This window comes from Malaya genurostris, chromosome 2 (assembly GCF_030247185.1).
Source record: "Malaya genurostris strain Urasoe2022 chromosome 2, Malgen_1.1, whole genome shotgun sequence".
NCBI classification, from domain to species: domain Eukaryota; kingdom Metazoa; phylum Arthropoda; class Insecta; order Diptera; family Culicidae; genus Malaya; species Malaya genurostris.
Window position 1 is genome coordinate 200,026,779 of NC_080571.1, and position 17,196 is coordinate 200,043,974.

At 36.9% G+C, this 17,196-nt stretch overlaps 2 protein-coding genes across 3 annotated transcripts; both read right to left on the bottom strand.

The window, feature by feature from the left end:
• Positions 1-465: 465 nt before the first annotated feature.
• LOC131426998 (uncharacterized) lies at positions 466-16,898 on the bottom strand. 2 transcript variants are annotated; one of them, XM_058589852.1, is made up of 4 exons: positions 16,659-16,898; positions 1,441-1,572; positions 1,048-1,378; positions 466-984 (listed from the first exon to the last, which is right to left on the bottom strand). In XM_058589852.1, the coding sequence occupies exons 1-4, from the start codon at positions 16,726-16,728 to the stop codon at positions 681-683; spliced, it is 837 nt and encodes a 278-aa protein (XP_058445835.1). In that variant the 5' UTR covers positions 16,729-16,898; the 3' UTR covers positions 466-680. The 2 variants fall into 2 exon arrangements, with proteins under 2 accessions (XP_058445835.1, XP_058445836.1); XM_058589853.1 differs by lacking the exon at positions 16,659-16,898 and adding an exon at positions 1,725-1,866.
• Positions 1,856-5,191, bottom strand: LOC131426996 (transcription elongation factor SPT5). Its single transcript, XM_058589851.1, has one exon. It carries the CDS (start codon positions 5,110-5,112, stop codon positions 1,858-1,860), a length of 3,255 nt encoding a protein of 1,084 aa, XP_058445834.1. The 5' UTR covers positions 5,113-5,191; the 3' UTR covers positions 1,856-1,857.
• Positions 16,899-17,196: the final 298 nt, after the last annotated feature.

Below are 17,196 nucleotides of genomic sequence, written 5' to 3' on the forward strand. Positions count from 1 at the left end.
ATTTGAATGTTTTCATGAGCCTCATTTGAAGGCGGCTCTCACACTATTGAAAGAGATATTTTGTTACTTCAAGAGATCAACTGACGGTAGTTAAACTGAGCTTTGATTTGAAAAGCCGAATGCTGCCCGTTCAGTACGTCAGCGAACGTTTTGTGTCAGAGTGTGAAGGTTGCTGCAGTAGGGAGATCGTCAGTGTGTTTCACATTCGGTTTTAATTGAATTGAATGATGTTTTACTGCACTGACTGTGATACTAATAATGAGTAATTTAGTATAGGTACAGAAAACAGATATACAGGCTTGCATAAGAACTGTGTGATAAATTGAGTGAGCTGTAGGACGATCATGATTGATGCGAACAGTTGGGTAGATGACAGTAGAGTTCTTTATTTTTGACATTGAGTAAATTTAAAATATGTAAAGCTATTTGAAAAAAAAACGGTATATCTGTTTTCTGTGATCATAGTTTCGAATGTTATAAATATTCTATTTGATCATTCTAGTTGAAATGAATAACGTATTACAAGTTAATCACGATATCACTAGCAGACAAACTGTATCTGCTTGTAGATGCATCAAATGTTCTCCTAAAATCTACATCTGAAATTCTGTCAAATAGTGTCAAACAAATGTTATCATTCGACACCAGTTGATCTAACGTATATTATCCCTTAATGGTATTTATTTTACTTTAGTACTTTCACTATCCCCGTTTTTCTCTGTATTTTTTTCGGTCACATTGTCGTTTTGCTCGGGTTTTTGAGTTTTGTTCACATCTAAACCCAACCAGCTGGATATCATTGCGATGCCTTCGTCTGTCGATTCACTAACCGCTGCTAGTATGTCAGCAGTAGATAAATTATCTAAAATTGATAATGGCGATGTGGTATTCGATGCCGGTGGGACAATCGGCTTTGGTTCTTCTACTTCTTCTTCTGTTTCGACCTTTTTTTCGTCAGCTGGAGAAGGTGTGATCTCGGTAGTACTGTTCGTATTGGAATGGATCTTTAGTTCAGTAGCCAACCGGAAGGAACAACATTCAGCTTACCTTTCATTTGGTTGTTGTTCTTTGATTTCATCTTCAGAAGATTTAATCAACTCAATGCCCTTTGGTCCCATTTTGAAGCAACCCAATGGAAGTTCGATTTGAACTTCACCGAGTAACATTGGTTCCAGCTGTAAACAACCTCGTAAACCATCATCTGTCGGAAGCAGTTCACTGAACCTAGCACACATTTGAGCCAGCCGAGCGAACATATTCAGACATGTTGGTGCAGGGTCGGGGCCTTTCACACGTTGACTGTGCAGAACACTATCACCATAAGAAACGTTCAAAGCTATTCCTTCTTCTACCGAGAGATACTTCAGTCGAACACAACCTATTGAGAAAGCAAAGTTAATCGTTAGGCTCATGATAATTTTATGTGCAGGATATAATTACCTGGTCCACCGAGATCAATATACGTCATGTTGAAATCTATGCAACAAATACAGGATGGGCCATTGCAAAGACAATTACTGGGGCCAATTTCTTCATCCTTTGCCTCCAGATCAGTTGTGAGTGAGAGATAGTCTGCCGAAAGACATAAATAGTAAAGTTACGCACGAGATAGGAAGATGTTTTGTTTAAATTTGATTTTGCTAAACGCAATCGGATAGAAATTCGGGTATTTTAATAGTAAAGCTACACAATGAAAATACCATAATTTATCGCTGAAATCTTACCTTATTATTAAAGATAGTTGTCAGTTTGATACATGTTACTGGATATAATTCAGTTGAAAAGTCTTGCAAAATGTCAAATTTAAAGTTATCAAACGAATATTAACAGTGTGAGATACTAAAAAGCTGCATCGATCTAGTCCACCTTCACTTTACAGAGATAGTTGAGAGGAAGCAATTTTTTCTTCCCGTTAATCGAAACAATTGCTTCTTTGTTACTGGATAGTGATATGAACTCCCCAATGGTTTCACGTTCTTCACCGAAGATCACCTTGAATCGGTCTCCAGCATTCGGTATAACGGGTTCTAAATTATTGCTCAGCACTGTCACAACGCGATCTTCCTCTGGCAGAAACACAGAACAAACCCCACTGTTGACAGTTCGAATAAAGCCAATTTGACCGGCTAGGTCAGAATCGTCGTGGTTACGAATTTCCACTTCGATATCTGTCGTACACCATTCGCCGTACTGCGAATCAAGATTCGCTCCTGGAGTTTGTGGATTATACGGTGACTGTGGTGCACCGGGTGTGGCCGGCGAGTAACCGCTTGGTGATGGAGTGCCCATATAATTAACCTGGAATGGCGATGGACTGGGACTAGGACTTGGCTGGTAGGGACTGTAGCTTTCCGTATTGAACATGTTACCAGGCGTATGTGGGGCAAACGGAGTGTTGATCTGATACCCAGGAGTGCTGGGATTGTAACCCGGGCTTGGAGATGGTTCTTCCATGTTGAAATCGAAATCGTTTGTACGAGCCGGTGTGTTGGTAACGGCTGGGTCCCATGCTCCATGCCGTGGTGTCATACTGCCATCGTGCGAGGGTGTCATCGAACCATAAGGAGTACGATTGCCAATGTCGTACGAAGGAGTTTGTGATCCATGAAGAGGAGTCTTAGAGCCGGCATAGACAGGTGTTTGTGCTCCGTAACTGCTGCCAGGCGTGCGACTTGGAGTACGGATATAACTGGAAACAGATCCTTCCTTCGGAGTAGTCCCAACAACCGCGATATGATTTCTATCGACGGAAATTGTTTGACAAGATGAATGCAACTCAACGCGAGCTGTACTTTCGGTAGCATCTTTGACAATTCCGACAGCGCCTTTGTAAGGTCCTCCAGTAATTTTGATGGTTTTGCCAAGTATTTCCCGGTCTCTGCTAACCCGATTAGCACCACCACGACCGCCTCCCATTCTTCCCCCCCGTCCACGGCCACCTGATGGATGCATCGGTGAATGTATGCGTGGTGACATAAATCCGAACTGACCCAACGGCATCGATGCATTCGCTTGTGATTTATTTCCTCCGGCTAGCTGAAGATGTCTCGTTTTACACACGAATATACCTCCATTCTCGGTGTACATACGGGAATGCAAGAATGCTAGGTTTCTGTACAAGTGCTTGATTTCTCCATCTCGTCCAGCATGTGGACCCTCCATAACTTTTACAATATCTCTTCGACGTATTGCATTCTGATCTGAATCTAGGGCAATGGTGTTTCGGTTTTCTCTACGCTTTTGAAGAGCAGCAGGTTTGCATTCCATCACTTTTCCGTGCATTCCAAGAACGTGAAAATTCTCGCGTTCTAATCGCACAATAACGCCTACTGTTTGAGCATCCAACTGAACCAAGTCTCCCCATTGATATTGACCAAGAGAATCAACACCTGTTGCCATATCACTGCATAGTTGCAAATCTCTAGGCAACACCTCAAGTTCATGCATAGTTAAATCGGAAACCATTACGACCCGATTTGGTTCTACGCGCACAATTAATCCTGTTTCACCCTCATAGCGACCGGCAAGGACTTTCGCGTGGTCACCAGTTTTGAAATATTTGCGCAGTTCTGCGGCCTTAAATATAAGCGGATCCTTGAGATCTTCGTGTTTTGGCATAACAGTGATCAGTGCCCCATCGATTGCTATAATCTTGGCTTGAAGATTTTCTAAATCACCAACGCAAACTTCCACATTATCTCCCATTGAAAATGAATGCGATGTCAAAGGGTCTTCCTTAGTCGGAACTGCAAGTTCGATGTTAATTTCTTCTGGCTGCTCTTCGAACCGTTCCAATTCGGCAAGTGAAGGTTTGACACCTTCTGCCAATATCGCAGACATAGTAAAATTTTTATAAAGAAATCCTTTCCGAGAATATCTGTTGCCTTCAAAAATCAAAAAATCTCCATCAGAAGTTACTTCTCCACCTATGGCTCGAATTGCTTCTGGATCAAAAGGTTTTGCAGCCGGACGGCGTTTCTTTTTGCGTTTATTTTCGTCATTGTCCGCCGAAGTAGTTCTCAGTGCTCCTCTCAATCGTGTGTAGTCGATGCGAGGCAGCAATTTTAGATGTACCTGATTTTGAGCCAAATCTACGTAATCAACCTGCGCAATGTCGTCTTTGTAAATACCTCTTTTCAAACGAACCCACTGTTTTGGTTTCAGTCCAGTTTGTTCTTTTACGACTTTCAGAATGTCTGTCATTTCTTTAATAGGAACCATCTCCTGCTTCCAGATACCCATTCTAAGATTTCCGACATTTGTTATCGCTGCTTTGACGTGGGTCTGTTTGTATGCCTCAATATAAACGTAACCTTTTACTCCCTCTGGAGCAACAATTGTTTTTATTTGCAATGGTTCATCTGTATTGGAATAAGTCAAGTATTTCCGCATCAACAGCAGAACAGTGGCTTTCTCCTCTCCGATTCGGCATTTAACCATCCACAAATTGGGATCTTTAATTCCGGGTAGCAACGTTTGCTGGGTAATTTCATCAGACATCTCCTCACCTCCATCGCCAAAATGTCTTCGAGCAATCGATTCATCTGCATATTTTTTGCGCAAATATTCTTCGATTTCATCCTCTTTCTGATTATCCCACAGATTTGTGCCACGACGTCTATTTTCAATCTCCCGTGCCGTTTGACCGAATTCCTCCACCTCATTACCGACGATACCGATTTCCTGTGCTCCTTCCTCCCATTCTTCATCCTCATCCACCTCATCGTCAACCTCAGCTTCGTCGATGATAAATCCTCCAAAACGTTCCTTCTTTTTCTTCTTCCTTCCACCTCGACGATCTTCCTCGTCATCGTCTTCATATTCCTCTGAGTCTAAATCTTCTCCTTCCGGTTCTTCTTCATCCTCAGCCTCTTCATCAGAACCACCGGACATTTTACGTTTCTTCTTCATCGGTGACTCCACTTCTGAACCAGATCGGGAACCGGAAGCCGAGCGTGATCGAGATCTAGACGCTGATCTTGAACGGGAACGCGATCTGGAAACAGATCGGGAGGCCGAACGCGATATCGAACGACTCCGAATTGAAGCTCCACTTTTCCGCGAGCGATTGGAAACCACGCTATCATTGTCCGACCCACTGCTGTCCGACATTTCAAATAAAATTTTCACTTATAAACACTTGTTAAATAGTTTTCTAAAGCCTTTTTTAACCACACCAGCATCAAGGTGAAAAATTAAAAACCTAATGACGTATCGCGTCCACTTCCAATGACAGAAACAGAAACCGATGAAAAATAATATAAAGACATTATTCGCTTAAAGACTGGCAGCAAGCCAACTGTAGTGAATACACTGAGAAAAAAGTAATAGTAACCGTAACCAGTTTTCCATTGTCAATTCAAATGTCAGTATGGGCAGAGATGCCAGATCTGCAGATTTGTCTGTAAATCTGGAGATTTCGAACATAGTCATTTTTTGTTGTGCAGACTTTTGAAAATCGAGTTTTTCGCAGACTTTCGTCAAAATTTACTGACTTTTGAAATTGTCGTGACATTTTTTTGCAAGTCGGTTTAGCGAATCATACTTTATAGAGAAATTGCTGCCAGCAAGAAATATTTGTTGACTGCAGATTATTTTTCGGATATACAGACTTTTGCAACCCTGTTTGAAGATTTTTGAAATTTTTACCTGGCATCTCTGAGTATGGGTGCTCAGAGCTGCTATTTCGGTGCGCACGAATGTGACATTTCTCTCAACTACTTGTATGTACAAAATTCGATGCGAGGGGCCATGATCGCAAAAAAGGGTGATGCCAATGTTTTGTTCGGGAAATGGGATAGCTGGATGTCTTGTTGATATGATATCTTTGCTATAAAACAACTGCACATTTACATTTTTCACAATGAAAATTGTGAAAACTGAAATTGATGGCCATTTTTACTAATTCATATAAATTAAATGTGTATTTTCCCACCTGGGTTCGATTCCCAACCTTTTCACAATGGTAAGTCGATGCCTTTCACGCAGCCCGCCTGGGTTCGATTCCCAACCCCGCACATAGGATCAGAAAGTTTTCTTGGTCCGAAAAGGTGAATGACATCAAGGTTAGAACCTCTATTATCGAAACAAAAAAAAACCCGTACATAGGGTCAGAAATTTTATATGGCCCGAAGAGGTGAATGACCTTAAACTTAAAACCTCTATTAAAAAAGATGTGCATTTTTCAAGTGATCTACCCCTTGCATGAAACAATCAACTGTACATCCTTCTATAGAGTTTATATATTTGTCTGTCCCTTATAACCAAAATAGTGTTTAAGCTATACTCGCGTTTTGTTAGTATCAAAACACAACAAACCGATATCAGCAAATATTTTTCGTTGTCAAAAAAATTTAACCTTTAGTTATGAAATATCTACTAAATTTATTCGCAAACTAAGAATCATATCTTATATAACAGCAAAACTATATCATAGGCACATATAAACTGTGTAAATTTTTAAGTGAACAGCTTGACGTATACTTGCAGATGTCCTCACGAAAGCTTTTTACATCCCGCTTTGTTATCACAGTCTTATCGGGCCAAACTTTAAATTTGTTGTAGTTCAATGTTGCAATTGATAGTTTCAACTCCGGTTTTTTCAAACTTTATGAGTTTTATTAAAACAACAATGAAAGAAAATATGTATAATATATCACACAAAAGAACTTTGTGATTCCCGCCTGGGTTCGATTCCCAACCCCGCACATAGGGTCAGAAAGATTTTCTGGTCCGAAGAGGCGAATGACCTAAGATGTTAAAGCCTCTATAATTGAAACAAAAAAAAAAAACTGTGATTGTTCCGGATTGACGTGGAAAGTTTTACAATATTCAGTCGAGTCGTAATAGCGTCCTTTAACATAACGCGTATAACAAATTTGAGATAAACACATGATTTTGAACTGTTTGCAGCATGAATGCTTTTTTCTGTATCAAAATATTAAATATATTGCAAAAAAAATGTAGAAAAGAGAAAAACCAATTTCTTCATTTACGAATTCTTTTCGGATTTTGTAGCAGTCATAAATTTTAAATATCACTTCCATATGAAGACAAAAAGTACTTCTTTTTGTATTCCAGCTAAACCGACAAATAATTGTCGGAAAACCAACAAAAACTCAAACTTCTATACAATAAATCAAGTAAGACGAAATATGTTTTTTTTTTCTTAGATGCACATCTCCTTCGAATTGGACTTTCCGAAACTAATCATTGTGCTTGTGGCAAAGGCTATCGCGATATTGATCATGTCGTTTGGACATGCGTGGAGTATCGTGATGTCAGATCTCAACTAATAAATTCCCTGCGTACCCAAGGTAAACTATCCAATGTCCCAGTTCGAGACATTCTTGCTTGTCGTGACCTTTCTTACATGAAACTTCTTTATCATTTCATAAAGACAATTGAAGTTTCAATTTAATAATTGACCCTTTTGAGGGTTAGTTCTGACTCCTACTGCGTCCATTAGTTCATCCAATAGCAAAATTTTAATAAAAATGATGTGCTGATACAAACAAACTCAAAATAGGTTACGAAATCAACAACAAAATGTATAAAAATTTAAGCTTATCTTATAATTTATAGCAGTTAATCGCTTGGTTCAAATAATGTTCTTAAGTAGATTTAATAATAAATAACGAAATAGCTAATATGATATTTAAAATATAAGAGGAATATGTTTTATTAAACTCAAATCGCTGTGACTATATTAGTATTATATTAGGTTAAGAATTCTATGTAAAAGTGATGATACGGCGAAGAAAAACTTATGTAAATAGCCTTAAGAAATAAACGTATTTATGAAAAAAAATATGTTTTTGCCTTTCTCATAAAAAAGGCTCTGTAATCACTGTGATAACCGACCGAAGAGCCGAGTTTCATGTACCGTTCGTCGAGATCACACAATTTCTGTGCTAGTGAATGTGTGTGGATGTATGTGTGTATGCACTGAATTTTCTATGTGTGTATGCTCTCGATTTTCTCGAAGTGGACCGATTTTCACATTTTCACAATTTTCATTGAAAACACTCATAGAACAATATGATAGGCTCGGAAATGTAAAAAAGCAATATATTAGATGAAAATACTGTGAAGCATTTTCACTTTCATGTTATTTCAGAAGGGAGAACAATTTGACTCAATAAAACATTGAATATTTAAGAAAATATCCGGAATCCAATCATTTTCATATAGTAGATTAGCGTTACGAGGATCTTTATCCCATGTGCGATAGGGTTATATGGAAGATTTCTTGTCACTAATAATCGCCAAATACTTATCGAATTTGTTTTTAATATCACGAAATATATCGCTATATTCGGATTAAATTTTTAGTTGCAACCGATTCCACATATGAGCACATGCACTTATTCACATCGCTCAGTTTTGTAGTGACCAAAAATCTACAACAAAACTTTTCACTTTCGCATAAAATAGCAATGAGAAAAGCATCACTACCCCACCACTAGGTGGATTAAATAGGTTTTTAATACTATTGTCGGTGCTAAACCTGTGAACATAGAACTCACATAAACAAAATGAATTTGTATGAAGCAAATGTCTAAGCAGAAATCAAGCAGCTTGATGGTATTGAATTTTATACCGTATTATAGCGCGGCATGGTCGATGTTCTTTTTGAAGACCAAAAAGTTATCTAAAAAGTACATGTTTTGGCAGGATATTTGTAGTTATGGTTTGAGTAAAATCTTTATTACTTACAGGTACAGGTACAGGTTTACAGGTACGAATAACCAACAAGCTCGCATCAACGAGTATCTGCAATAACGGCTACTTATTTTAGCTTAATTTGACGGCTCAGGAGAAACCTGGCAAAGCCGCTCAGACCAGTGTGATGCAAAGAATGATCAAATATGTAGAGAAATTTTCAAATCACTTAAAAAATCAAATATTTGTTATGTACAAACAAATAAACGAAAATAAAGATTATCTAAACTAACTATTACTTCGGTACTAACGGTTTCTGGTTCTTGAAAGAGGTGATAAAAAACTTCAAAACGGAACTCACTTCGATTTCTCAGCGATGACAGAACCAATTTTTAAAGTCTTACAGTCTCATAGGCTGTTGTGCAATTTCATTTGGATCCGACTTTAGGTTCCCGAATTACAGGGTGTTGAGTGGTAAACATTTCAAACCGACATTTACAGTGACGATGCGACACACTTAAAATGTCTTCGAAGCTTTTCTTGAAATTCTTTAATTTTGAGGTCTTGTTAGTTAATGGCCAAACGAACTGATTTCGGTTATACCGGTCGCCGGGTCTAGTTTACGGAAACACCGGAAATAGTGTTCGAACACTCCTAAACGGAACTCATTTTGATTTCTCAAGGTTGATTAAACCAATTTCACAACCTTTGCCTTTCACGCAGCCCACATGGGTTCAATTTCCAACCCAACACATAGGGTCGGAAAATTTATCTGGCCCGAAGAGGTGAATGACCTAAAGGTTAAAACCTCTATAATTGAAACAAAAAAAAGATTTTTCACTCTTAGATTTTTTCCCGAATTTAGGAAATACTTTGTCCAGATTTGAACGGCAAGTGCTAGAGTGCTAGACAGTCTTCTCGGAAAACATTTAAACAACTGAAATTCTCGGTATTTTTCATTTAACAGGTAATTTGCTATTACCGAGATTTCCGGTTTCGAGAAGACTATAAATCGTCGCTTTTGGAAAGCTATTACCGAAATTATCATTGTTCATGCATGTGAGTTATTGTCGAGATTTTGAGCAATTTAAAAAAAATAATTAAAATGAAATTTTAAGCCAGTGGTTCCCAAACATTTTTGGTCGATTGCTCACTCTATATATATATATATATATATATATATATATATATATATATATATATATATATATATATATATATATATATATATATATATATATATATATATATATATATATATATATATATATATATATATATATATATATATATATATATATATATATATATATGTCGTTCCTTTCCAAGATGGAGCACAGGGGGTTACTGTCACCCCATGGTACGATACGTAGTAAAATCCCGCATTTAGAAAAAAAAAGTGCTTTTATTGAAAACCATATCACAATTTTGATACCTAAAACCATTGTTGGCGCCCTTGCGCGCTTGTACAACTTTTGTTAGCTCAAACCTATCGAAGATCAAGATGCCATTCGTGCCCACATAATTTAGATAACAAAACTAACTTCAAATGCTTGACTTACCAAGAATATGTAAAGATCATGTGACGAAGATTTGTAGCGACTGCCCAAATTATTTCATATCCGAAGCACATAAATAATTTCCATGATTTTACTGTACGATGATTTTGTTCAATTAATGAAAATTGTTGTGTCAAAGTCTTTGCTCATGTCTACTTTTCTATACCCAAAAATAAACTAACTTTCTAATCAGTTATTGAATTACCTTTCTAATGACATATCTATTAAGGCTGAACAATGTTTTTATCATTGAGGCGAGTTGAGGCCTGTCTTAATTTTGATTCCATCAGTCATTTTTCACATTTTTCCTTTGGATTGGTAAAGCAACGAAGCAAGACATGGTGAAGTATAGTTGATTTGAGTAAACCGATTTGCTACATAAGTAATTCTAGATATATTTATTCATCCTAAAAACCAGCTAACCGCTAGCTCTATACAGTAATACACCTCGAAGCAACATTTTAAAGTGCTTGCGAGTATTTGCTTCGTGTGAGTAAAAACCTAAAATATTCGTGATTAATCAGTATATTCATGGCTCACAACGATTCAAATATTTATATTACATCTTATATCAAAAGTGCTCCTGTTCGATTTTATTTCTGTTTAGTCGATAAATTCAAAATTTTACTCTCAAAATGAAATTCAATAGATCTGTACGAAATTGTAAGCATTAAATTTAGTATGCTATGGTATATCGCATATATATCTCTTATAACTCCACAATAGAGTTATATAGTTCAAGGAAACGACTCAAAGAATTACTCTTTTAAAGCCAACGAACCTTCACATCAACCGACAAAAGTCATAATTGTTGCTACAGCCTGAGTAAAGTATAATATCAAAATGAGAACAAATTGAAATCTGATTGTGATAGCAACATCAGAATAAAATCCTAATATGATATCGACTCATCAAATTTTCAATTAATATCACATTATGTTATCATTTTACTGTTTAAAGGCAGAAGTTTTGTGAAACTCAAAAAATGAAAATTTTTAAATCAACAACTTAGTGAATCTATTGAAATTGAGCAAATTTCAAATGGTAACACAAAAATACAAACTTAAGTTTCAATGAAAGAATTATTTCTTCAATCCTATGTTGCCTTCTACAAAAATGCTTTGACATCCTGCCGAGATCCTGCAGTTGACCGCAACCAAAACCGCGAAGAAACGATTTTTCAACATTTTTTCAACTTTTACGCAAACAATGCTCCTTCTTCTTAACCACGAGAATGTTGGTGTCAAACCACACGTCTGGGAGGTATTAGATAAATTGGCGATCATCGGTAGCACGTTTGTCTGAAACAGGTCAATCTGAAAAGTGCCTTTGGCATTCCCATCTCGCTGATCGTCTGCCGTAGAAGGAGCTTATTTTAGAATTTGATATGAGAAATATATTTGACGTCAGCGATTTCCTTCTAGATACGTTAAGTATCCGATCCTGTAACAATTTTTGTGTTCAGTTTTAATAAAATGTCTCGATATTTGTAATCATACGACGTCGCGAAGTTCATTCCGAAGTTTTTAGACCATTATTTTCAGTGCATCCAGAAATCGGGGACCTGGATGACGAAAATAATCTACCTGCCAAACCCGTTCTGAAAATATCTTTAACTTTATATCCAACAGTATGGAAAAATTCATTGTTTACGAAGTTCGAACATCGAACTTTGAATGTCTCAGATTTCAGAACCTATAGCTAATTCTTAAGAATACTTTAGTGGCTTAGAGGAGCCACCAAGAAAATATATGTTTAATTTGTATATTCCTAAGTAGTCCACAAACTGTGTCGAAGATACTCTTCAAAACAATTCTCATTCCTAGTTATAAATGCTTAGAACTTCATATACTCACTAACGCTAGTTACTATGAGAAGTATTTTATCAATCATCTAATAGATCTTGGAACTTTAATACACTTTTCTAAAGAAACCGTCTAACTAAATCTTCATAATTTTGAGTCACAGGACTAATTCTGCATCAAATGATCGTAAATCCTATATGGCGACTTTCAGTTTATAAATATTCTATGAAAAGTCTTATATTTGGGATACTTTTCAAACGGGTTTGACGATTGAATGCAAGAAAATAATGTTTGAAGTTGTTTCGTAATCCAAGCTGGCAACTAACGATTTATCGGTTTTTCTTGAATACCCTTATAAGGGTATTTCTAGAATAGATTGGATACCAATAAACGAAGTTTGAGCTCGTTTCGAAATTCAATATGATCACGGCCGGTATATCGACATTTCTTGAAAATCCTTACTCATATTGTAAGGGTTTTCAAAGAAAATCAATAAACCCGAAAGTTTCCGTTTTGGATTTCGGAACGACCTCAATCATCGTTTTTCGGTCCCTACACATCAAATCCGTTTCGTAAATATCCATACTGTAAGGGTTTCATTCATTACACAAAACTTATGTTACGAAGTAAGTTCCAAACAACGTATACTTTTTGTATTATACGAGCTACATACATTTACGAACCCCCGTTTAGTTCGTGTAAATTTCATCTTAATGGTGAAAACAACTTCTTATTCTTGATTTCATATTATCGCATTTTGAGTCACAGGACTAATTCTACATCAAATGATCGTAAATTATATATCTAAGTTATATTGCCGGATTCCTAATTCACGTTTCCTGTGTTGTAAAAGACTTCACTGTAAAACGTTTGGTCTTCAGAGCCTCTAAATTCGTATTTCAAAGTGATTATATGTGCAAGGTGTGTTAGATCAAGTAGATAACTCAATTTAATGTTATAATGTTTGAATGCTACAGCTTTGGATATGAGAAAGACAAAGAGAACATTTTTATACTATGCTCAAATAGCCACACTGCTATTCACGGTGGATGCGGGATGGAAGCGACGCAACGAGTGTGCATTGACTGGAACTACCTGCATACAACTTTGTGAAACAACACTGCTTGTCATATAACCGAACATTTTCCATCTCTTTACAGCTAGCACTTACAGTCCATAGCAAACGCAAAAAGTTCGCATTCCAAATCACCTAAGTTCGAAATCAGATTCTCTCCGCGGTAGTGTGTGGAGTTGCATAAAATCTTTTTTCTTGCCTGCGACTAATATGGAGATTGCATAAAATCTTTTTTCTTGCTTGCAAGTAATATCGCCTAAATGTATACTATCCCGGACCTGTTTTGGCTGTTCTATTTTTAGATTATGCTCGTGACGTGTCATTTCGACAAAATCTACAGCATATTAAGTTTTCAATGTGCTTTCACTAAGAGCAAAACTAGTTTTCAGTTTGATGTCACACAGCATTTTTTTTGCTTTCGATTTTGATCTTTTAACCGTTAAAACGACCAAAACGATAGCAAATTAAGTAATCGATATATACAAACAGCACAGCATCAAATTGAGTTTTCTTTTTGATCCCAGACTCTACTCGGGAGATTACTTCAATAAAATTATAAATATAGTAACCCTGATCATGTTTGTGCTAAATTTGAAGTGCTGTAACTTGTTAGGGCATGTTCAGCAGTGTTCTAGTTCTAGATGCATAATTTATGTCAGTTTTAAAATTTTAATCTAGAATTTATAACAAAATAAACTGGCAGCCCCAGCACCGTTTTATCTGTGTTTCAAATATAGAAAAAATAGAACGGCAGCGTAAAAAATCAAAGTCCTGGCATTACATTCCTTTTGTGGAATTTGGCCTTTCTGTTTCATCAGACTTCGCAGCCGATTCTTTGTGTACAGAATCATTGCATTGCTAGTACTATGGATCCTACTGACACTAAGAATCCTTCCAGGTCGAGGCTCGAACATACGACAACTGGCTTATAGGACCAGCGCCCTATGCAATGAACCACCAACCCGGGCCGAACGGCAGCGTATACCAGTTTTAAATTTGACAGTAGAACTGTTCGAATGAATAAAACTAAAACGGCTTGCTGGGGATACGTTTGGTTCAGTTTCAGTTATATTATAGAACACCCATATGAATCTGGCTGCTACTGAATTTGCTCTTACACTGGCAATTTCTGTATGATGGTCGAGCCGGAATCTATTCGATTATCAACTGGAATCAAAAACAGAACCAATTAACTCAGGTGGCACTTTCCCCTATTTATAACTGCAGCCGGTGAATTACGTCCGAAGCGTCCAAATGTCAGCTGGGAAGGTCATGGTTTCACGGATGATTCAATGATCTAAAAACATGCTCGCCGGTAAGAATTCCACTCAAATGAGGAAGCAATTGGTGGATTGCAATATCACGGGCCGCTATACACGCGAATAAACCCTCGGGGACCCTGTCTGAATATGAAGCCTTTTTGAGGAAAAAGACAAATACTTTTACAAGTACGGTATCGAGAAGTTAGAGAATCGTTGGAATGATTGTATTGCTCTTGAAGGATATTATATCGATGATAAAAATCGAAATCAGGAAAAAAAAAGTTTTCCTTACCTTAACAAAAGGCATTACATGCCAAATGTGCTTTATTTTTTGCCTTTATGGCTAAACAATCACTGTGAAAACCGACTTTTGAACCGAGGCCGAATTTCATATACCATTCGACTCAGCTCGACGAACTGAGCAAAATATGTGTGTGTGTGTGTGTGTGTGTGTGTGTGTGTGTGTGTGTGTGTGTGTGTGTGTGTGTGTGTGTGTGTGTGTGTGTGTGTGTGTGTGTGTGTGACAAATAATGTCAATCGATTTTCTCAGAGATGGCTGAGCCGATTTTCACAAACTCAGATTCAAATGAAGGGTCTTACAGTTCAATAGATTGCTATTGAATGTTACCCCGATCCGACCTCCGGTTCCGGAATTACAGGGTGACATGCACAAAAAAATGAAAAAATGGTCACTCACTTTTCTCAGAGATGACACGACCAATTTTCACAAACTTAAATTTAAATGAAAGGCCGTATGGTCCCAGGGCTGCCACATTTTCATTTATATTAACTTGACGTAACTTTTTCCAAATTGAAAAGGTGATGGTAGTTAATACCAGAGAAAGTTTTTGATATTATTCAAGTTTGAAAAAATCTAGACAGAATCTTCTAGTGATGTTTTCGAAAATGTAGGTAATATGAGAAAGGCATCATTACACCACTAGGTGGATTAAAACAGGTTTTTTATTCAATTTTAAATCTCCGAATGCGTTTGGATAAAAATGATAATCATATTCCCGGCAAATGAATCATTTTATAGGATAACAGGGAATTTTTTGCAACATTTATACATTATAACTGAAAATTTTACTATTCTTATTTCTGATTATAATTTTATTATTCAATTTTTAACAATTATTACTTTTAAAAGACGACGTTCTGATTCACAAATTGGTGGTCGACAGTAAGCCGTATATTTTGTTTAAATTATGGAGGTTTCAACCTTAAGGTCATTCGCCTCTTCGGGTCAGAAAAACTTTCTGATCCTATGGGCTGGGTTTGGGAATCGAACAGGTGGGCTGCGACTTACCCATCACGCTATACCCGTCCCCTAAGCCGTATATTGTTCAGTAAGTCAAAATACCATTTTGAATAGTGACACTCAAGTTACGTCTGCCTAGAGCTACTGTTATAAAGCTCTATGACATCAATTTGAAATGCTTTGCACTGATGAGTCGAACACGAAACGTAAAGACTTCGAATTTACTGACGATTTTCAGTACACAGAACAATTGCTTGGCTTACCGACTATAAGGATTCTTCTGATTTTGGTTTGAATGTGCGAAATCAGATTTATAAGACTATCTGAACCGTCGATCCCATTCATAATGTTTAGTATACAGCTAGTATTATAAAATTCAATTGGTATTATTCATACTATACTTCACATATTGCAATATGTAGACCTGATGTAATATTTATTTCAATGAAAGTCTGTTTCGCTTTAGTAGTAAAACGAACACTTTTGATGATGCTATTCCGGGTTCTAAACCTAGACACATAAGCGCTCAAGGTTTTTTTTATCCATGAGAAAAATTGCTTAACAGTTAAAACCTGCTTCAATGGAAACGAAACAAAACAATTCACGAATCTTCGAATAATTAAACAAAATTCACAAATCATTTTTTTGTTTTACCAAATTATAGAGTACAATTCTAGTTTGGATCTTATGTACAAATTCCGAGGAAATAAATATTCGACAAGTCCACTGTAATAGGCGGTTGAAAAGTTCTTTCTATTACAAATTTGTTCACGATTATTTCATCGTAAACTCTCAGCTTTTATTATGGCTTTCCTATCCCAGCAATTTAAACAAACCTAAAATTTATATTGTATAAACTTTAGTCACCAAGCCAGCGCAAATAGCGGTCAGCAAATAGCGAAATTCACATATGAATCCTATTAAATGAAATACCGCCTTAAAAGTGAAATTAAAAATAAACAGGACAATGAAAGTGAATTATTTGAACTGAAACTGAGCACTGCTTTTTTTCTCATTTAAAATTATACATACCTAGAATACTGGCAGAGAAGGCCATTGAAGATAAATAGGTCAATAAGACAATTATCACTAGCTTATTCATTTTTATATCTAGTTTTTATGTTGTTTTATGTTATTAAAAATGTTCTTATCTACAATAATATCACAGAGTTCTTAACGTTTTTATAGTTGAATATTGGTTTCAGATATTCGATAGTTTTCTAGACTTAACCGTTACTGGTGCAGCAGAAAACTGAACCACTCCACCAACCGTCTGAGTCCGGACTGATTTTAGCCGATTGAATGGGAATGACTCAATGGTGCCAGGTGAAATTTTAATCGCCGCGATTTTATGTCCGAAGAGAAAGAGAGAGGCTTTCGATCTTGTATATCAAGGAGAAAGAGCTTCGTTTGTCGGTTGCATCGTTTTCAATGTTGGCATTGTAGGAGGTGGCACGAGAGGCTCACGCCGCTTATTGGTAAATCTACTCTTTTGAGTCGACGACGCGCGGAACAGTTCCGACATCGTTCGAATAAGCAAGTTCAAGGGAGAATGGAATGGCACTCGGTG